Source organism: Rhamphochromis longiceps, linkage group LG14 (assembly GCF_057381845.1).
Source record: "Rhamphochromis longiceps isolate RC_006_pf linkage group LG14, R_longiceps_female_GT1.1, whole genome shotgun sequence".
Classification (NCBI taxonomy): domain Eukaryota; kingdom Metazoa; phylum Chordata; class Actinopteri; order Cichliformes; family Cichlidae; genus Rhamphochromis; species Rhamphochromis longiceps.
The window spans coordinates 20,494,637-20,517,973 of NC_140570.1; the positions used below are offsets into that span (position 1 = coordinate 20,494,637).

General features: G+C 40.2%; 1 protein-coding gene across 1 annotated transcript; it reads left to right on the top strand.

Annotated features, from left to right (window-relative positions):
- The first annotated feature begins 1,108 nt into the window (after positions 1–1,108).
- LOC146653977 (HHIP-like protein 1) lies at positions 1,109–22,636 on the top strand. The gene is made up of 15 exons (XM_085379981.1): positions 1,109–1,485; positions 1,618–2,488; positions 12,439–12,703; positions 13,210–13,489; positions 13,607–13,732; positions 13,811–13,954; positions 15,466–15,578; positions 15,829–15,969; positions 16,113–16,187; positions 16,506–16,632; positions 16,848–16,993; positions 18,066–18,147; positions 18,586–18,668; positions 19,028–19,324; positions 21,098–22,636. Exons 2-15 carry the CDS (start codon positions 2,183–2,185, stop codon positions 21,835–21,837), a joined length of 2,925 nt encoding a protein of 974 aa, XP_085236107.1. The 5' UTR covers positions 1,109–1,485; positions 1,618–2,182; the 3' UTR covers positions 21,838–22,636.
- The last annotated feature ends 701 nt before the right edge of the window (positions 22,637–23,337 follow it).

Here is a 23,337-nt window from a genome sequence, read left to right on the forward strand (position 1 = left end):
TTTGTCCAGTTCTCTCCCGTGCACGAGAAACATAAAGAACTTTGCCTACTCGTGTCTTGCTTTGCTGTGTAATTTAAGCTACAAACCTATCACTTTATTTCAGGTCTAGAGACAAGTCATTAACCACCTGGACACGAAAAGTGGCAACCGAAAAGAGTGGTTGCTGTGGATTGCAGGCCGGCACTGTGAAATCAGTTGCTAAAATCATCGATGCCTGCAGACCTGTCAGTGACCCTCTGGCAGTGACCACTCACTAGGGAAAAATGTGTATTCCCTAACCAGATGGCTTATGGTAGCTCAGAGCTCCTGGATGAAACTGGCTGCAAAGAGGATATCAAATTTATATGGAAGACTTCACTTATCTGTAAACCAGCTACTCAAACACATTGGCTACCTACTTGCCAAGTTTTGCTACTACTTGGCAAGTAGTTAGCAAATGTCCACAGACAAACGGGCATCTTTAAAACTACCTTGGTGGGGCACCTTATACGTCTTTGCAACCAGTTTCACCTGGTGACTGCTAGCAACCACTCGCCAACCAGTAGGAGAATAACAATTTTTTCTTAGCAATCATGAGTTTGCCCGGGGGGGTCATTGAACAATCTGTAGCACTGTGTTGTTTGGATCCCGGTAAAGACGGTAAAGTGTTTGATCTCAAACTAAAAGAATGAGCTGCAAAAACCTGAAGAGTCATGTTCTCTGTGCTGATTATAATGCATTAAAATATAAATTATATAAATCTGAAGCAAGTCAAAGTAGAGAAACATTGTATATAAGAAGTTTAAAGGTCTCTTAACTGTCCCCCCCCCCTTTTATTTTAATTTTCTGACTTGGGAAGAAGCTATAATTCAACTAAAAGTATTCAAACAAATTAGTTGCAAATGTTTGCCAGTTGTGCTCTTAAACATAAGATTCAGGTTTGGAATAGTGCCTGGAGAATCCATTGGTCTCCGCTTCCAGCACACGTCTCAGTTCATCTGACCACACACACACACACACACACACACACACACACACACACACACACACACACACACACACACACTCGACCTCACCAGTGTGAGTAAGTCTGTCTGGAACTGTTAGACACAGAGAGGAGGTCTGGGAATGCTGAAGGTGGGGGAGTTCAGAGGACGAAGAGGTAGAAAGTTGCAACTTCAGGGCAATATGGACCGCATGCTATGGGAAGGAATGCATGTGTCTTTGTAGGAGAGTGAAAAAGCAAATGAAAAGAAGAGAGGAGGGGGAGGAGGAAAGAAGCAATGAGGGAGGGATCTCAGCTAAAGCTGCAGCGTGGCTGTGTCTGAATGAAAGGACCTCTCACTCTCACTTTCTTCTGCTGTCTGTCTGTACCTATGGCTTCTGCAAACGAGCACGTCCAGACCAAACACAGAGCAGAGACTCTCCGAGTGACTTCAAGCTAGAAGTAAATATTTTTCAGAAACTGTGGCTGAGGGTGCAGCATTTTCGATTGCTTTTCGTAAGGTTAGTCCCTCTTTCTAAGAAGATTAGTACTTTTGTTTATTTGCTTTTAGTGCACCAACAAACTTATTTTTGAGAATAAGTTGCAATGTGATTGATGGTCAGTTTCAGTGACGGGAACCTTATCTCTTTCAGGAGCTTCTGCTGTGACGTGCAGGTGTTTATGCAGATATGACTGAGTAAACTCTTCTCATCACAGAAATTTGGGACATTGCTTGGACAGACCTTCAGGACTGCTCTGCAGTTCTCCTGAATAAAATAATTCACTGGATCTTGGATCAGATTTACTATATTTTACCTCATTTTTGTCTCACACATCTTGAGGTTAGCCTACCATGTGAGTGTGTTGTGTGAGTTAGATTTAACTGGAGTTATCCTGAGTATTTTGTAGGTTTCTGGCCAGCTGGCAGGCAGCTGTGATGGAGGGTCACTTCATACACACATTCACACCTCTAGACATAAGCTCACTGATGGCTGCCTGAATCTGCAGAGACAAGCACACCAAATGAAAACATCAAACATTCCACTTTAACTTTCAGTTTCATATTTGCGCTTTATAGACGTGATGTAACCTGTACACTCATTTCCTTTTCTTACCTTTTCTAAACTCAAATACCACATTCACACTGACTTCATTTACTACAATATTGGGTCAAGAGACAAACTATCCAGAACTGAGAGAGCGTATACTTACAGCACGATGATACAGACCTGCAATTTGGTCCCCAGATGCATCTTGCAGCACACATCCCCTCACCACCTTCTCCCCATCCTGCTGTTGCTCCTCCGTACCTGGTGGGGGAGCTGTCACCCTCAGTGTTTGGATTACAAGCCTCCATTTGAGCCCAGGCAGCCATTGGCCTTCTGCAAGGAGTATTCCAAGTTTGGGTGCTGTGATGTGGAAAAAGATGAGGAGATATCGGGCAGGTTTTACAACATTATGGAAAACTTTGACCATTCAGGTTATGCAGCCTGTGGCAAATACGTACGCAGCATCCTCTGCCAGGTAAGAGAAACATTTATTCTAATTTGATTTGATCTCTTTGATTTGATGAGTATAGGTACAAATATTCAAATCAGACTGTGTTACACATGTTCAGTTTAGAATTCAAACTCATGTTTTCCACTGTGTGTATAATAACTAGATTTTATTATGCTATTTTATTTTATTTATTATTTTATTTTAATATGCTGTCCTCTAATCTAGCATCACAATTGTGACTTTTTACATTTAAATTAAAGCAGATTCCCCTCTGGTTTGTTTTAGCAGGTAATAAATTCTACTACATATTTCCAACAGGAAGATATAAGTGTGTTTAAATTCAAATTCAAATTCAAATTTTATTTGTCACGTACACAGTCATACACAGTACGATATGTAGTGAAATGCTTGGACAACTGCTCGTGACCTAAAGAAAACAAAAAAGGAAAAGGCTATGAATAAGATAGGAAATAAATATGAAAAATTAAAAAGGGTAAATTTAACTAAGAAGGAATAAAATATAAATTAAGGTTAAAAATGAAATAACTGTACAACACAAATTAGAATGAAGGGTAAATTTAACTGGGAAGAATAAGATAAAATATATAAATTAAAGTTGAAAATAAAATAACTGTACAACAAAATACACAATATAGAACTATATAAGAATGTATGAAGAAATCTAAATCTAAATAAATATATACACAATAACAGCAGCTGTACAAGTATTAACCGGAAATGAAGAATATAGTGACCAGTGTTGTGCAAAAAAACAATGTCCAGAAAGTCCAGTGTGTGTGTAAGAACCATATGTGTGGGTCAGTACTGTGTGGTGGTGTGATTGAGAGACCGTATCGCCTGCGGGAAGAAGCTCCTCCTCAGTCTCTCTGTGTTGGTCTTCAGGGAGCGGAATCGCTTTCCTGACCTCAACAGAGAGAACAGTCTGTTGTTGGGATGGCTGAGGTCCTTCACGATCTTCCTGGCCTTGGTCCAGCACCGCCTGCTGTAGATTGAGTGCAGGTCAGGGAGCTCGGAGCGGATGGTGCGCTCAGCTGACCGCACAACCCTCTGTAGAGCTCGTCTGTCCTGCATGGTGCTGTTCCTGAACCAGGTTAAGATGTTTCCCGTCAGGATGCTCTCTATGGTGCACGAGTAAAAGTTCCTGAGCACCTTGGAGGGCAGTTGGAAGTCTCTCAAGCGTCTGAGGTGGTAGAGACGCTGTCGGGCCTTTTTCACCACGGTGTTGATGTGACAGGACCATGACAGGTCCTGCGTGATGTGAACTCCGAGGTATTTGAAGCTGTCCACTCTCTCCACTGGGCACTCGTTGATGACGGGGGTCTGGTAGTTCCTCTCCTGCTTAGTGCTGAAGTCCACTATCAGCTCCTTTGTCTTACTGACGTTTAGAAGGAGGTTGTTCCTCTGGCACCAGTTCTCCAGATTCCTAATCTCCTTCAGGTAGGCCGTCTCGTCGTTATCAGAGATCAGGCCCACCACGACGGTGTCGTCAGCAAACTTGATGATGGTGGTGGAGCTGGTAGTGGCCACACAGTCATATGTGTACAAAGAGTACAGCAGGGGGCTCAGAACACACCCCTGGGGGGCTCCAGTGCTGAGAGTGGTGGAGGCTGAGACATGTCCGCCCATCCTTACTGCCTGTGGTCTGCCAGTTAGGAAGTTGGAGATCCACTGACACATAGATGAGCTGAGTCCCAGATGCTCCAGCTTGGTGGTGAGTGTGGAGGGAATTATGGTGTTAAATGCAGAGCTGTAGTCTATGAAGAGCATTTTAACATAATTCCCCCTTCTAGTGTCCAAGTGAGTGAGTGATGTGTGGAGGAGATGAGAGATGGCATCGTCTGTGGAACGATTTGGACGGTAAGCAAACTGTAGTGGGTCCAGTGTGTCTGGTAGTGAAGAAATGATGAAGTCTCTGACCAGGCGTTCAAAGCACTTCATCACTACTGAGGTGAGGGCTACAGGGCGATAGTCATTGAGAGAAGCAGGGTGGGGTTTCTTCGGGACAGGAACAATGATGGACTCTTTGAAGCATGTGGGGATCACCGACTGAGATAAAGAGATGTTGAATATCTCAGTGAACACAGGAGCTAGCTGGTATGCGCAGTCTCTTAGGATACGACCTGGGATGCCGTCTGGTCCTGCTGCTTTCCTGGTGTTCACTCTCTTGAAGGCTCTCCTTACTTCATGCTCGGAGATGACGAGCACGTTTCCGGTGCTGGCAGTATCTTCCTGTCTGCAGCCGTTAGCGCCGCTAACACTAGCATTGTTGGAGACCTTAGCTGCAGCCTCGAAGCGAGCATAGAAAGTGTTCAGCTCGTCTGCCAAAGTCACGGCCGCGTTCGTCATACCGGTTGTTGGTGCTTTATAGTCCGTTATTGTCCTTAGTCCCCGCCACAGGCTCCTAGAGTCACTCTGTTGGAGTTGTGACTCTAGTTTCCTCCCGTAGCGCTGCTTCGCCTCTTTCACCGCCCTCCGCACGTTATATGACGCGGCTTTGTACGGGTCCATGTCCCCCGTCATGATTCCCGTGTTGTAGGCAGCGGTGCGGGATCTCAGAGCGTCGCGGATGGTTTTATCCACCCACGGCTTCTGGTTGGGAAACGTTGTGATAGTCTTTGTCTCCACGGTATCATCCGCTAGTTTCCCGATGAATCCCACAACCGCTTCCGTAAACACGTTGACGTCATCGTCGGAGCTGTTTCTGAACATGCCCCAGTCTGCGTCATCGAGTGCGTCCTGTAACGCGGCCACCGATTGATCCGTCCAGCGCGCGACCTTCCTCTGAACCGGAACTTCCTGTTTCAGCCTTTGTTTATATTTTGGCATGAGGAAGATGGCGGCGTGATCAGATTTGCCAAACGGAGGGCGGGATTGTGCCTTGTAGCCGTCCTTGACCGTAGTGTAGCAGTGGTCCAGTGTCCTTTCACCCCTGGTGGGGCAGGTGATGTGTTGATAAAAGTTCGGCGCTATTAAAGTCCCCCGTCACAATAAGCGCAGCGTCCCGGTGTTGTGTCTGGTGCTGTGTGAGTGCCTCATGCAGCTCGCATAAGGCGGTGACCATGTCCGCTTGTGGTGGAATATAAACGGCACTTACAATGACCGATGTAAATTCCCGAGGTAGATAAAAAGGACGACACATGATGGACAGTAGTTCCAGATTTGGTGTGCAGGAGCGTGTGAGAGGAACAACGTTCGCACTGTTGCACCAGTTGTTGTTCACCATTAAACACACGCCGCCTCCCCTTGACTTCCCCGAGTCCCGTGTCCTGTCCATGCGGTGAACCGAGAAGAACTCGGCCGGCTGGATGGCGTGGTCCGGCACCGCTGGGTTCAGCCATGTCTCGGTGAAGCAGAGGAGATTGCAGTCCCGAATGTCTCTCTGGAACTTTATCCTGGCCCTGAGGTCGTCAAGCTTGTTCTCCAGTGACTGGACGTTGGCGAGCAGGATGCTAGGCAGAGGTGTGCGGTGTGCACGAGCTCTCAGCCTGTTCCTGACGCCGGCTCGCTTCCCTTTGTTCTCCCTCGAGAGCTCACTCGGCCAGCTCGGATCCGGAGTTAAAAACTTCGAATTGTGAGTACATTGTATACCAATAGAAACAAGAGTGTCACTGTCATACCTAATGTACCCAATGGTGATGATTTTGCCGATTAGTTTAGTCATGTGTAAGAAGCTCATCATAAAGGAGAACCAACAAAATATTTTAACAGTTTAATGAATACATGATGCTTTTAGACAGCAGTTACTCATACCAAAAGCCAAACCGATGTGTAAATTGAACATGGTGAATATAAAGCCCAAAGGATCATCCAGTGGAAATAAACCCTCCAAAATCAAGAACAGGCTGCCTTTTGCTAAGAGAGTTGAAGATGAATGATTGCGATGGGTTTTCTTTCCCTCTGTCACCAGAGCACCTGCTCATGGGGGTCATAAGATTGGTGAGGTTTTCTCTGTTTAATTTGTATTATTGTAGGGTCTGATGCAACCCATGGAGTGGTGTGTATCAGACATCTGGCCTGATTTAAATGTTCATATAACACTACGGTGGATTTTTCAAAAAATATGTTAGTAATTCCTTTACTGTACCGCATAACCGTTCAGTTTATTGTTGCTAACTTTTCTTCTTGATGAAATGACAGTACACATGGGTGTTGAATGAAAACATAGATATCCAAAAATTTCTGCCACAACTTCACCAACTAAGGTGCATGGAGTGGGACACCTGTTGAATAAAAACAAAAAACGCGCCATTGGTTGGACTTCTTACCTGATACATGATGTTCAGGCTTGTAAAAATTGTGGATTCTTCCAGTGAATCCTGCTATTTGATGTAGACACAAAATGTCTGGGTCCATGGAGGTGATGTTGCATGGTCATCTGTTCACAAACATGTACTAAACAAATCACAGATTAGTTGTCATCATTTTTTTTTAAAGCCAAGAAAGTTGAAATGGACTGATTGACTGGAAATCTGATAATTTGCAGTCTTCTTGGTCCTGACTGGTGACCTGTTGGCTAGCCTCACGTGCATTCAAATGTGAGCTGGTCCTTTTCATGCAGCCACCTGCTAGCATTTGGCTGTGGCCATTTGCGAGTTCTACTGTGAGTAGGGAAAACACAAAACTGGCAAAGTAAATTGGGACAGAATCGGCAAATGTTCTTAGCAAGAGACCTAATCAGACACTTAAATCACCCTCACCAGCTGAACATGAACATTTTAAAGAAGCCAATAAAGGTGACGGCGCTATGGCTAAAGTTAACGTGTTTAGATCCAGCCAGGTAGCAGCCTTGGTATGAAAAAGAGGTCAAAGAAAAACAGTCTGTGTCATCTTATCTGGTAAAGTTACAAGTAAGCGTGAACTATGTGCCAGAAAACATTAGTTTCTCAGATGAGGCACAGACATAAGCATAAGACAGCCAGTCTCCAGAGTTTGAACCAGAACAACTGTATGAAATTGCAGAACAATTTAACAGCACATTCACTTTTCCAGTAATCTCACAAAAATATGCATTAAGGTTTTAACTACGCCATCAGAAGACTTGGCAATATTTGAATGAAGTGCCTGTGCCAACATTAGGTGTGGAGGGGAACAACTGAATTTCACTTAATGACAGCAGAGAGACCATAAGGCAGAGGTAGAAAAATGAACCAGCAATCCCTAGGTGAACATAATATTTTTTTTTCTTTAACTTATATTGTTTTAAAAAGCATTGACTCATACAATTTTGGCATGAAAAAAAAACTTTCCAAATGCATTATTGTGTTATTCTTGCAATGCAGTTTAATAAAAAATAAGATAAAAATAAGATATGAAATACTTTCCTTATCCCATATTTAGGAAATTCATTTTTTTAATAATAGTTAATGATGATGATGATACTACTAATAATAAAGTGAACATGGCAAAACAGAACATAAAATAAAATAAATACTCAACTTTTAGTCTCTGTTAATAGTTTTGGATATTTTTTATTCTAACGAGTTTTTCTATTTTAGTGTGAATGTGTTTTAGTTTCCTTTTTCAGCTCTTTAATCTTAAACAGATCCCAGTGCTGAAATCCAGCCCCTCCCTTCCTGGAATAACCCTTGAAGCCACTCCCACTCACTGATGACATAATTAGGCCCTGACTTTGCAGCTCAGACGCTTACTACGTGCAGATCCAGAGCACAAATTAAATGATAGGTGCAGCACAAATTTGGTCATGGCCGTATAACTGAGATAAAAGCTTCACTATGCAGAAGCCAAAATAATCGGGTGGGTAGCTTTACCATAAATAACACTTTAATTTTTGATGTCAACAAGGAAACAATGAAAACTAACAAACTTGGCGGCTTCCCGGCAGTTTCATACATCATACGTTATGTAAAGATGGTGACGAATCGTCCAAAAATATAGACTTATGTTATTGTGGTAATTATAGCCTGATGTGGTTCTTACCAAGCAGTGCAGGCTGGATCTCGAGTAAAATTGCAGAGCTGCGACTCACGCACCATTTACAACTGCTGGATATAGGTGGAGCTCAGACGAAATATACATTCAAAAAGTTTAGCATGATACACATGTGCTGTGTAGACTGCAACAAAAAGCCTTTAAAGAAACTCTCATTTACATGAGCGCTTTATATGAAAAGTTATGTTAAAAATAAAGAATGCATTTTTGGTTCCATTTGAGGTATGTTGATGCTTTTGTGTACTTTTTAAACCTTTTTCAATGATGATGGTCCGCTCTGTGGTTTTTCGGCTCCCAAGTTCATAATTTGAGGTGAAAGAGGCCCGGGAGGCGGTCAGGTTACCCCGCTGCCAGGGTACTTAACCAGGGCAAAAGCCATACACTGAAGCCGTCTGTTCCAGCTGCAGAACGGAAGCTTCCTAGCACTGATATCAATCACAGCGTGAAGAGAGGGACAGGCAGACACATATTAAAGAGAGAGACAGAGTGGGAAATGAGTGTGTGTGTGTGAGTCAGGGAGACGGGAGGAAGACTGTCATTGTTCTTTGCTTACTTGACCAAACAAACAACCATTTCCTCCTCAGGCCAGGGGTCCAGGATATATCAGGTTGCTGCAAAAGAGGAGCAGAGAGAAAAAGGATGAAGAAAAGCACAGGAATAAGAAGAGATGAATAAAATCAGTGAAGATAATGTCAGGCATAAAGAAAAGAGAAAAACAAATGAATTAACGATAATAAAAACAGACATAGAGATAATTTCAAGGGCATTCTGTTGCCCTTGAAAAGAGTGTGCATTTGTGTGTTATAGTTGTGCTCTGCTTTCACGTGGCTTTCTCGATGGGTTTTCATTTATTTTGTCATCAAATAAACCATTAGCAGCACCCTCAGTTCAACAAGACCCATAAAGGGGCTGTTTGAGGATAAAAAACATTTAGTGAGCACTGCACCAAGCAGCAGAAGTCCAGATTAGTTGTTTCCCTCTTGCATTTTTAATAAGCAAGCTTTTAGTACGGTAGCAATGTGTCTGGCTGTTTCACACTGCTCTCTCAGTTTAAAAACTCAGCCTGTGTCATTTCCTCAGACAGGGTCACACATTTACCTCTCATCTGTTTACCATGACTCTTTTTTGTCTCTCAGCTACAATAAAACACCAGCGTGTGGAGCAGTCAGTGGAGAATCTGGAGCATGTGAGATGACAGGAATAAAATCTGAGTCTATTCTGAATTTGACGGCGTAAACACCAAATTATAGCAGCTTGAAGTGGTCGCGTTGTTAGAAACAGCTGCTTGTAGCTGCATGCCTTATTTCTACCCTATCATAGTGGAACCAAAATAGGACAATGGCTGGGATTTCAGCATGACTTGGTCAAACAAAAGATCACGTGCAGTATTTGCAGTTTGCTCTGCCTTTTTGCCAACACATGTCTCTCATTTTCAAGCAAAGAAAACGTCTTCATAACCTTATACCTTCATAACCTTATTGAACTTATACATTTTTCCTTGAACGTAGCATCTGCCCCACATGCCTGTTTACTGCTTTCATCAGCAGTTCCAGCATCTCAGACTGAACACAGCTTTTGTTTGGCCCAGTAGAGAGAAATCTCTTTCAGAGAACACTCTGATCTTTTCCACAGTAGTACTATCAAGATGTTCAACAAGAGTCTGCGTTGACTGTTTTTGCCAAACTCCCCACCTCCCCGTTCTCTGTGATTTATAAAAGTCAGTGTTTCAGTTAACACTTGGATGGAACAGCAGTTTAAGCCATCTGTGCCCTAAAAGACAAAGACAGACACAGAAATGTAAAGTTTGATGGACTACTGTATGATCAGCAACTGTGATGAAACATTTTATGTGATACAGTAAAAAAACAGACAAAACAGTGTCCAAAAAGTATTGATAGTAATCGATTTGTCACACCTTTATATTTAAACATATCCATTTTAGTGTGGGCTACAGCTTGAGTCATGTTACCTACTGACACTGTGAGTTTGTCCATATGTGTGTAATTGTGGTCTAAATACTTAAAAAAAATCTGCTCACAGGAATATACACCAAACACAAAAGACGGCCTTGTAGTCTTACAGGTGGTAATTAGGATAAAAATCAAGGTCAAGTTTTAAGTTCTGGTCACAGCTGGTCAAGATCTGGCTGACTATACTTGTAATAAAGCAGTAATAAATATCTACATACCCAAATGCTTATATTTGCCCGATTGCCAAATTGTAAATATGACGAAACAGTTATTACCCACAATACACTGTTCAAACTCTGGCGTCATCTTCCTGGTCAAAACTGTTTTTTGTACCACTGGAAAAATTGAACTAGAGACAGTTGGTTGTTGTTTCTACATAGAACAGAGATTAGATAGAGGTTTGCATATAGAAACAAAAATCAAACAATTATATTACAATAAATAAATAAATTTAAAATCTTTACATTTTGCCCCAGACTGCACTGAGTTACAGGATCTTTTCTTTCTTTTAACAACTCTGGAGTAAAGTGCTCTGCTGGTACAAATAATTAAATACGTTACTGCTCATCCATTTCTACCTGATGTACTTTGTCTTACCAAATAAAGGCAAGCGCAACAGATTTATATAACAAAAAAACAAAAAAACAAATGGCAGGTGTTTATATTATTTTCCAGTATGTAGATTCACTAGTTAATAGGACATCACCCATTTATTTCCCTTGTTACTGCTTTGATCTTTTTCTCATAATGAGGCTTTTCCTACATGTACCCAGACTGTTAAAAAAAAATCTGAATGCTGAAGGTAAGAGTTTTACAGCTGTTGTACTTGGTGTACTTGGCGAACAGCTGTTGCATCACTGCATTCAGTGTCAGCATCAAATGCAATTGTTTGAGTGCAAAGTTAAAGAAAGGAGCCAGAAAGCCTGTGATTGTGAGGTCAAGAAACCACTGAAGGTTTTTTTTTTTTGCGAATATCTGCTTTTGCTTCATTCTAATCAAGGAAGAGATTGCAAAAAGAAATCCTTCAACACAAACGTTTCTCTCACTAGAAAGTCAAGCAAAGACGTCCAGGCAACTTCTGTGACATTGGTCCATCGTTTGGGGACTATTTTTCAACCAGGGCTCAATGAAGACAACAAAAACTTAAAAAATCTTTTAGATAAAAACACATAAGTACATGTTTTCATTTACCAATGTCCTTACAAAAATGTTACAGCAAATAATTACCAGAAGAGGCATTGTGATGACAGGATTAAAAACAACACGTTTTGTCCACGTTGACGTTATTCAGTGACATAATTTTTAAAGTGCTTTTGAAACTAAATCCACCACTTACATAATCACTGTAATAATCTCCATATATAAAAACAGCTGAGATTAAGCGTCAGACTGTGAAACAACACAAAAATATCCCATATCTGCTGTTCTGATCTGTGCTAAATGAGCTAAATCTTTTGCAACGTTATTTATGTTTATTTATTTAAATATTTACTTTTGTTTAAATACCAAAACAGTTATTTGGAAAACTTTACTGATGTCAGAAATAATTCACTGCAAAGTGAAAATAGGTTTATGAGCCCTTACAAGAAACAACACCAAATTTAATCTAAACACTCTTGATCTACCAAACCAATCTTATGCTGGTTTGTTGTTTGGGATTTGTTTACTGGATCAGTTTGGTTTTTCTGGCAAATGAAAGCGCACCAGTTTGCATGATGATGGTTTGGGTGCCATGGCTCTTTGTGCCTAAGGCACACCATTCTGGGTGTGGACAGTGTGGTTGTGACTTAATAACTGAGTGGACCTTCCTGGGATCCATTTATACCAGGCCGCACTCAGACAGGCTGCATATATCTCAGGCTTGCCCAGTCAAAATGAGGCCCAGAGGCTGTGGAAGAACAAATACACAAATCCATTTAAGTGATTCATTACTGAATCTCATACATTTCTGTAACTCTACCTTTGATATTAGCTCAAAAAAGTTTTACATTTTTAAATCATATGTAATGAAACGGTATCTGTTGTCCTTTGAAGGAGTGTTCTCCATATGCTGCCCACCTGTATGATGCCGAGGACGCTGACACACCCATGAGGGCGCTACCTGGACTCTGTGGGGATTACTGCTCTGACTACTGGCGGCAGTGCCGGTACACGCTCAGCCTCCTGCTTGAGGACGTAGGGAACTCACAGCAGTTTGCAAACCTGACTGCCACAATTGAAGAAGATCACAGAAGGTTTTGTGAATTTCTGGTGTTGAAGGACAAAGAGTATTGCTATCCTAGTGTCTTGACAAATGCAGGTATGAGTTACATGTTGTATGAAGAGGTTAAAAAAATGCATCTCGGTGTAACTAGCCCAGAAAAAGGTCTAGAGTATACAGCCTTGATAGCTCTGAAGCTGTTATTAAACACATCAATCTGTGAGCTAAATGTCAGCGTCAGTATCAAAATGATGCTCCACATCAGCAAACCAGCTAGCATGCTTAAAGTGAAATGTTTAAAATCATTAGTACGAATGTTAATGATGGATGCAAACAGTCTGAACTGCATGCATGAATTTGAAAATATCCGTGTCTGCACTGTCTCACCAAGAAAATCCCTGCAATGAAAGAAAGTGTGGGTGGAAGAGCTCTTCATATTGATTTGTAACTGCCTGAACAGAAGCTGAAAGTACAGTGCATTGCTGTAAAATAATTACAGTTTTAATTTGGTGCAAATCTCTGCAAGTTTGATTGCAACTCAGTTTGCACATGTGATTAGACACATGCCAATCTACTCTCCCGTGTCTTTTTTCCCCCACCCTAAGAGTTAAATGCTAACCTGGGATTGCTAAATGAAGATCCCGAAGGATGTTTGGAGCTGTGCTTACAGGAAGTTGCCAATGGACTCCGTAACCCTGTGGCCATGATCCATGCAGATGATGGAACTCATCGCTTTTTTGTTGCGGAGCAGCTGGGTTATGTGTGGGTGTACTTGGCGAACGGCTCTAGGATCGATCGACCTTTCCTCAACCTGACTAAAGCCGTCCTCACATCCCCGTGGGCTGGAGACGAGAGGGGATTCCTCTGCATAGCCTTACACCCTAGGTCTTTTTTCCAATCAAAATACACATTTAAATAGCAACATTTAGTTTTCAAAGGAAAAATTCATTGTGCCAAAATGTGAAATGCAGCATTTCCATTGAGCTTCTGTTTCGTTCACAGGTTCACCACTGTCAGAAAAGCCTACGTGTACTACTCTGTGTCTGTTAAGAAGGAGGAACGAATACGAATCAGCGAGTTCACAGTATCAGCACATGATGATAATCAACTAGACCATTCTTCTGAGAGGTGCTGTATTTAGTAGGTCCTTGCATGGTCTTAAATGACACAAATACATTCATCATCTTCTCATCTCTCCTGCTGTAGAACCATCCTGGAGGTGGTGGAGCCAGCATCCAATCATAATGGAGGACAGCTTCTTTTCGGTCACGATGGGTATCTGTACATCTTCATAGGTGACGGTGGCCGTGCTGGAGATCCCTTTGGAAAGTTTGGCAATTCACAAAACAAGTCAGTACTGTTTAACTAATGTGTTTGCATGTTTGGATGCATGCATAGACCCACAATGTTGATTTCACATTTTGTGTTAAAGAAGATGTGAAATCTCAAATAACATGGCAAATATAATAGACATAGTTGTGATTGTGAAGAATGCTCATCTTTATAATCTTCACGAGGCCTCATGACGTTGTCAAGATGTTGACTTGATAAACAAAATACCAAAGTCGAGTCGGAGCAGGTAAAGCGTCAGAGAGTCCTGCCAAAAATGGGTTCCAGATAGTTAAATTCCTCTCAAATCAAATCTAATTAAAAGGATCAAATTTATGAGGAACGTTTCTGCATTGAACAGAGGGCATTATAAATGATAGTTTTGCAAAGACTATAATTCAAAACAATTTCTTCAAAGTGACGAGTGAAAACTTTGTTTGCACGTGTCATAAACAATCATTCATGATAACTGCCAGGTTCTGTGCTGTGCCAGTTTATGGAGATTTCAGTCTTTAATTTACAAAACACTTCAAATAGGCATTCCTCCTCTATGGTTTATCATTATACCGAGAGCTGCATTGATTGAAGTTTATTATTTTTGAATTTTTAGCACAGAAAATTAAAGATAAAGCCAAAAAACCTTTGGTTGCAAGTCACAAAGTTCAGCCAATAGAAAAGAGCATCAGGGAGTTCAAATATTGCTCCTCATGTTTTGTAAATCAATACTTCATCCTGTGAAATGCACCAATAATGTCACATTTAATAGGTAGGTTTGCATTTTAGGGCTGACAAAAATAGCGATCTATCTTTAATGTTTGTATCAAGAAAGCAAGTAAACTTCCTCCAAAACTGGGACTTCATTTAGAGCTGTTAGCACCTTTTCTCCAGAGATGGACAATTTAGCCGTTTGTCTCTTCCTGAGGCTGTTTTTGACAAGCCGTAGTAGCTCTTCTGGGAATGCAGCCTGCCAAGTCTAATATTGACATGACACACTACACACATCATGGACCACCACACACTGGAATGTGGAGGGGAGAGAGAAAGTGAGCGAGAGTGAGTGCAGGGTGGTAAACACTGGAAAAAGTGGACACTGGAAAAAGGCCATAAAGGCCATTAATAATATTTGTTTTAAATTATTCTTTATACAGAAATTACACCCATTTGTGAAGGTAGTTCCTCTTTTCCTTACATTTCTACGCAGATGAAACAACAAGGGAGAGAAAGGTAGGGAGAAGGAAAGAAACAGCTCATGCTAAACTATCCCACATTGATGGTCAGTGTTATGACAGCCAGTGGATTCAGATCACTACTGTCCATTGTTCATGCAATAGACAATAGACGTAGCAGGATGGATTTTGAAGTGTCCAGAGCTATACTCTCTACTCAGATTCATTCAAACAGAACTGCAAAACAGATCTGACCGTGCTTTTCTGGCGTTAAATAAACACTTACGGTTGAACCATTCAGTCACCACAGTCTTTATGATACTCTGAGTCATTCTTCCTTTTTTGTCTGGTCGTTACGTTTAATAGGTCAACACTTCTCGGCAAGGTGCTGCGTGTTGACGTTGACTTCAACGATAACAGTGCCCCGTACAGCATTCCCTCAGACAACCCATTTCTGGGCGAGAAGGAGGCACGGCCGGGTAAATGAATTTCCTGTTTGTGTGGAAGACTGTGATCATGTCTGGTGACTTTGAAGATGCTGAATGGCACACTTATTAATGCTAATCTAGCTTAGCTTTTCTCTCATAATATTGGACTGCGGTGGGACTGTGTTTTTCTTTCTGTGCAAAGCTGGAAAATGACTGTTCGTGTCAGAAGTGCGTCCTCACAGAGGATGTCATTTTTGTTTGTGTTTTCCATCCACGTATTTCTTTCTTTGTTTCCCTGCAGAGGTTTATGCCTATGGAGTTCGCAACATGTGGCGTTGCTCCATTGACCGCGGTGACCCCGTTACCACTGAAGGCAGAGGCAGGATGCTTTGTGGTGACGTGGGCCAGAACAAATACGAAGAGGTAGACCTCATTGTTAAAGGTATGATAATTGTAGTTTGAAGGATGATTTTCTTTTTCTAATATGTTGATTTCCAATTTTTCCAGCATCAAACCGTTTGAATACATATAAATTGTAGAACTTTTTTGCTGAGTAATTTTACTGTGTCAACTCTTATTTTTAAGGAGGAAATTACGGCTGGAGAGCCAAAGAAGGATTCAGCTGCTACGATCGTAAACTCTGTCAAAACTCATCCCTCGGTGAGTCTACAGTCTGGGTTACTGAAAGTCCATAAATACAAGTATATTTTAACCAAATTATTTAATATTTATACAGATATTTAATTTGTAAATTAAATTGTTACAGCACACTCTTTGTTCTCTGTAAAAGCCTCCTTAGAATAGAATAAAAAAACTGTTGTCAACTCAAAAGAGATTTTAAATAACGGAACTTCATTGTCCTTTAATTTCACGAGCTCAGGTTTCTTACAGGGTACAGTATATTTCCTGTTTGTTACAATGATGTAGCAGTGACACTGAATAATAAACGAGGTCTGATCTTTGTTTATGTGTTTGCAGACGATGTCTTGCCAATCTTTGCCTATCCACACAAGCTGGGCAAGTCTGTGACAGGAGGATACATCTACAGAGGCTGTCAGATGCCCAACCTTAACGGACTCTACATCTTTGGGGATTTCATGAGCGGGTGTGTGTTTGTAAAATTAAAATTTCAAATGAAAACACTCGTAGCCTTTTTTGTTTTTGTGGATTTCTACCTAATCAGTGTCCAGTCAGTGTGCTGTTGAACTGCTCTGCACAGGGTTGATTTAATAATTTACAGTAAAAATGCATTGATGTGAAGCTTTTGGACTACAGCTCTTGCTATGCGTAAACATTATATGTATCTCTGTTTGTGTTTAGGCGTCTGATGTCTCTTAGGGAGAACGTTACCACAGGTGAATGGCAGTACAATGAAATCTGCATGGGAAGAGACCAGACCTGCAGATTCCCCAAACTTATCAACAGTTACTATAAATACATCATCTCTTTTGCTGAAGATGAAGCAGGTAATAACTGTGTGGGTCGGTGTGTTGATGTATTGCTACCAGACACTGCATCACTTATTTAATTAGGTACATTTATAATGGAACGATAAACTTGAGCCCCAATCACACACACCTAGAAACAGTCCATGAATCCCCTGGCAGCTGCCAGTTGCTTGTGGAAAATGTGTATTCTCAGACTGGTTGGGGTTGCTAGAGGTTGCTGACAGCTGGTGAAATAGGTTGCAAAGAGATGTAGGGTACTGCACTGAAACCCTCCTTGTGACACCTGCAGCCAACACTATTAAAAAGGTGTAACTTTTTTTCTGTTTCCAGTTTGTGTTGCACATTTCACAGTTTTACTACTGCTCAGTGAGTAATTGACGAATGTTTGCAGACAAGTAAGTTTCTTGCATGAGAACTACAGGCAGTTTTGTCTCTTAGTAACCAAAACAATCAAAGATGTTTTTGGTGTAGCGCCCTCTTTAGGACTGATTTCACATAGCAAGAGCAAACACTCAACATCTAGTCCGGAAATACAATTTATTTTTCTACATGTCTTTGGTTTCCAGAGGATTTCCTACTGGTCTCCTGGTCTGTGTGGCTTAATGTGAAAAGAAATAATTATTTCTAACTAGTACACATGTAGTGTGAAGTACCAAAGTGGATATTTTTACTGGTGTTATTGTTAATGAAATTAGATTACTACTAAACTGCATGATTTCTAAGTTAGGAAATGTTTAGGTTTGTGTTGGTCTTAAAAAATTGTATTTCTCTTCTTTCCTGATAATTTCAGGAAGCAAATTGGAGACGAATGATTAAAGCAAAGTTTAAAATATTTTTCCCCAGAGTAGTGTTTTGGTCTCTCTCTTTCTCCCCCATTTTGCTATTTTTGTACCTCTTTTATTTCTGTCTCCCATCTGTTGTCATCATAAATATTTCCCTCTGTTTCTGTTGTTTAAATTTTTTTCTTTTTTTATCTCCTTCTTTTCTTGCTCACTGCTTCCTATTTTTTTAATCTCCCCGTTTGTCTTTTTATGTTCTGCCGTCTCTGCCTGCTGCTCTCTTTCTCCATTTCGTCTGTGAATTTTTCCAGGTGAGCTGTATTTCTTAGCCACAGGAGTCCCGAGTGCGACAGCAAGAGGTGGCGTTATCTACAAGATAGTGGACCCTTCCAGGTAACTTGCCAATGCATCACTTTACTTCATCAGCAGTTAAGTGCTCATTAAACTACATGGATGTGTGATGTTAAGGTGTGAGAGTGTGAACCCAATAATTATATATGATGGAGGTTTTAAGAGTTGGAATGCTGCTAATAAAATACAGTGCAGCAACATGTTAAAATGTTAAAAGAAGTGCTCAGAGCACAATCATCTTCCATCCCTCTCTAGCCAATCCAGGCAAAAAGAAAGAAATAAGAAAAACAGATTTTTTAAATCTTATTTATTTAATCTATCTTCATTGACTGTATCTCTGCACTAATACACACTACAATTAAAGTGGAAGCTGCTAAACACCATTAAAAACAAAACATAAAAAAAATAAATGAAAAGATACATATGTGCTTATAGTACCCAATATTGCATGTGTACTAATCTTTTCTGTCTTGGAAACAGGAGAGCACCACCAGGAAAGTGTAGCATCAAGCCTTCACCTGTTAAGATAAAAGGAAAACTAATTCATTTCCACCCAAAAGAAGGTAAAAGAAAGTCTTAAAGTGGTGTTTTTTTCTCGAATTTCCTTGCCCTGCTTCAACCTTTAATAATAATAATAATAATGGATTGGATTTATATAGCGCTTTTCAAGGCACTTTACAAGTGATTCTTTCTAGAAATTGGTGAGTTACATTTCCAGCAGTAAATAAATGGTTAAAACATGCTATTTAATATGCATGTGGTTTCTTTTGGCTTCTCTTGATGTCTCTTGATTGTTCACTTTAATGGGAGCGTTTAAATTTGATAAATCTACCAAATCAAAGCAGTTTCTTGCATCAGGTATCCAACGGATGGTTTTTAGCACTGCATAATTCTTTTTATTTTATTTTTCTCTTTTTTGCAGAGTATGTAATCAACAAGAAACCAACCACCACAGCTGTTCCTACTACAACGACCACTACAAAACCTACAACAACTAAAAAGAAGACAAGAATAGTAATAAAAAAACCTCCAATGCCAACAAGAAAAAAACCAAAGCCACCGCCAACAACAGCAGCAACAAGAAAAACAACAAGAAAGACAACATTACCAACAACAACACTGGCTCTCAAAACCACAACAAAATCTGCGTCGACCACAACAGTAAAGCCAAGAACTGTCCAGATGGCAGCAACAACTCCTGCCACAACCTCGTCCACTGGTAGGCCTGCTGGTGTACCCGTTTATCAGGCTAGCTCCACTGATTACCCAGTTTCTAGCCAAACCGCTAACCCAACCACTAATTTGACTATTAAGACTAAAAATAAGTCCACGAGACTGGTTCACACCGTGGCACGAGGAGAAGCCAGCAACGCCAAAACTGGTGGTTTCTTCGCCTACATTCTGATTTTGTTTCACATTTTTACATCTTAATTACTAAATTTATGTTTGCTTCTAAGTAAAATCCTTTGCAAATTAGGCTTAAGTGCTAATGATTTAGCTTAGCTTTCTTTTTTTTGGGGGGGGGGGGGAATCACACCTTCTTGGAATAAGGTAATTATAAAATCTATGCAGGCTTTCTCATGATCAAAAAGTATCAGCAGTATCTCCTAAAGGTCATGTTAAAATGTTATGATTTAATCATATTTAAATTGGTTTTAAGGGTTATTTATGTTTTTCTTCAACTAAATAATTTGCTATATAGTTTTTGGCCTTTTAACTGGTTTTACACACCGTTTTGAACTGATTAAGAATATTGTGAATATTTATATAGAAATAAATAACACATAAAATGATTTAAAAAGTTTGATAAATATGCCCCTTGGACATTTTCTCTACTTTGTTGAGGCAGATAAGCCATACTGTAACCTAAATGGCAAAAAAAAAAAAAAACCAGAGTAAAAAAACAAAAGGTGACTTTTCTTAAATCAATATGCATTCAAAAAATAAGTAGCTTTTTAAGAATTCATTTTTGCATCTCACCTGTCTATACAGTTTAGCAAGTCTGTGCACTGGAACATAAACATGGGGAATGGAAAATAATTTGCATAATTTGCAGAGAAAATGCTGTAAAATTATTGTTTATCTTAATTATAACTGAGTTTACTGCCTCACCCTCTTGGCTTAGTTTTAATCACAAGTTTAATTATTCAGACTAAGCCATTTGCATTTGCACAAGCTTTTGCCCGACTCAGGTATCGTGGAATTGACTAAATTGGCTTTGAATCCCAACTTCAGACCTGCTAACATGCTATTCTTTGGCTGGTTCAAGAAGCTAAAGCAGGATAAATGGTGCTTATTTATGCATTAGGTTTTTGCACTGCTTTAATTTAAATCAGGTGTTTTGGCATAATTTATTATGAATAAATTGTTCTGCATCAGCCTCAGTTTGGACATTCATCCTTTTGTGTCTGTGTCTACGTCCTTCCTTTGTGGTTGATACTATTTTTCCTTTGTCAAATAGTACAATGAAAAATTGTCCTAAAGCAGTTTAACATTTTGGGAAATGTGCTTCCAGCTGATAAGGTCAGTGCTGTGTCTTAATTAGTTAGCTTAGCTAGAACATGGACTGCAAAAATATATTACAATATAGCCACCTGCACAGCTAAAGCTAGCATTTTAACAACATGATATCTTATTTAAATACCTACATATATAAAATACCAAAAAAATGGTGGTTTTACATTTTTTGTCTGAATACAGAAATTTTCTAGATGTATTTACACTTTATTTAAATGATAATAGAAAAAATAGTAGTATAGTAATGAGTAGTAATGAGTAGTATAGCTAGCTAACTTGCTAACTTTGCACATAACCCATTTCCTAGCAGGCTAATTAGTCGCTAAAATATCCTCTTATTTATATGATTTTTCTGCATCTGATTCTTAACAACAAAACAACCTCTGTTTCCCAAAATGTCAAACTTGTTTTATATTAACATTAGTTTCAGCACCTCATAAAACAAATAAAAAGGGTGATTCTGTCTCTTCATCAGGTTATCGCACAACCTCCACGACCATCACCACACCTTCATCAGGGAGACATGGGAGACCCCTTCAGTACCCCCCTAGCACCACCTCACAATATTTCAAACCACAACTCCTTACCACTCCATCCACAAAATTGCTGAAGCAGCCCCACATGACTTTAATCTCCACACCCTATCCAAAAGCTCCTGACCATAGGATGACCACAGCATGGCCACCGTACTTCAACCAGACGCCCCTTGTACCATCCTACAGGCCCCAGAGACCACTAATCAACACTACGCTGCTTAAAACACAGGAGGAAAAGCTGTGGCTTGGTGAGAAGCTGGAAAGTGCAGGAGAGGGCAACCAAGTGTTTAAGAGGCCGAGAGGACGGGGTAGAGGTCAAGGTTACAAGAAAGCAAGAGGAGGGTGGAGGCTGCGGGTTGGCTCAGTGCGACTTGTAAGCGCCGAAGGTTTGCCAGATCGAGGCAGAGTGGAAATTTTCATCCGTGGCCAGTGGGGTACAGTGTGCGATGACCTTTTCACCATCAAGTCAGGTAGTGTCGTGTGTCGTCAGCTTGGATTCTCGACTGCCCTGGCAGTGATGAAGAGGGCTGTCCTGGGGGAGGCGGACAACAGTGTTAGGATATTCTTGGATGATGTGGAGTGTGAAGGTGGGGAGAGATCACTGCTCGAGTGCAAGAGGTCCAGGGTTGGGAAACATAACTGCTCACATGCGGAAGATGTAGGGGTGATCTGTGGTTAGCAAGGAGTTGGTTAAAAGAAAGGGAAAAGCATTGGGAGAACTGGAAAAACTGGAAAAAATATATGGGACTATCACATACAGACAGTGATTGTATAAATGATTATTAGATCCCACACATTTTTTTAAGGATGACTTTTAATTAATTGCAATTTTCAGAATTTGTATTATCCTGCTTTTGCATTTCTGCACGTTACCTTAAAACTGCTCTATTTGCGTCTTGGAGAGAAGTGGAAAAGAAGAGCATGCATCCAACTTTTCACTGGCTTTGTGTGATCTATATGCAAGTAGCTCCTTCTAAACTCACTCAATCCACAGTTGTAAAGATAATAATCAGTTACAAGTTGAAACAATGATGATTATAGTAAACAGCAACATAGTATCTAAACCATAATTACATAAACACGGTGTTACCGCTCACAAAAGGGACTCTTTCTTAACCCCTTGTGAGTATTGTACTTAAATTAATTTTGGTACTCAGCAGTTAATGGTTTCATAATGTTCATGATGCAAATCAAGCTAAAAACTGGTGGATTGAGTGAGTTTTGGAGGTGCCTTGACATTTAAAGAAAAAAAAAATCCTGCTAGAACACACAAACATTTTTTAAATGCATAATTTTACTAGATTTATTTTCTGAGGCAGATTTTAAATAAATTGCACATGGAAACATGTTGAATGTAGTTTTAAGATGAAAAAATTATCTTTAACCAGGAAATGCTGGACATTCTGCGGATTGAATGTAATGTTTCCAGGTTTACATAAAGAGATGTTAAAGGCACAGGGGGCCTGTGATGTAAATAAAGTTTACTGCAAAGTGATTTTCTTCTAAGTCTCTTATTTGCTGTCAGTGAATTTTATTGAACAGTATCTGATTCTGCTTCAGCAACACTTCTAAGCACTTTGTTGTGTAAAACAATGAGGATTTGTAATATATTAATCTGAAATTTCTGAGACAGTTTACAGAGCATTTGACCCATTTGTCACTGACTTTTCTTGACTTACACGTAGACCTTAAACAGGAAGTAAAAATGTTTGTGATGAAACTGTGGAAACAGTCCTTACTGACCGTAAAGATATTTTCTGTGGCCCCAAATAAACATCCACACATTTTATGGTCAGATGGAATAAACATTGAAGATCTTTTTGTTTCCTGATAGGCCATAATTATCTGTTGTTGCATAAATAATAAGTAATTCCACAGTGCAAGTACTGCCTAATATAAAATCAGAATAAGCTCTTGCTCTCTGAAACAGAATTTAGCTTTGGGGATGAGGAGGTCCAGCTGTCCAGCCTTCTTATGTGCACGCACATCAACATTTTGACAGAAGGAAAAACTGATGAGTTGATGAGTTACACTCAGTGGGCTGGAATGCACCACATGTCAACATTTTCTTTACATTTCAATTTTATAATTAAATATCACGAAATCTAAGGCTTGGTCTTATTTCCTTCGTCTGACTTCCTTCATTCTCACTCCATATATTTGTGTAATCATTAAAACA

What these genes read in the sequence shown, in the direction of transcription:
- LOC146653977 (XM_085379981.1), top strand. Translation starts at nt 2,183, where the DNA reads ATGATACAGACCTGCAATTTGGTCCCCAGATGCATCTTGCAGCACACA. An exon ending in CTAGACCATTCTTCTGAGAG is followed by an intron (nt 13,733 to 13,810) that starts GTGCTGTATTTA and finishes CTCCTGCTGTAG; the next exon opens with AACCATCCTGGAGGTGGTGG. An exon ending in CTGTCAAAACTCATCCCTCG is followed by an intron (nt 16,188 to 16,505) that starts GTGAGTCTACAG and finishes ATGTGTTTGCAG; the next exon opens with ACGATGTCTTGCCAATCTTT.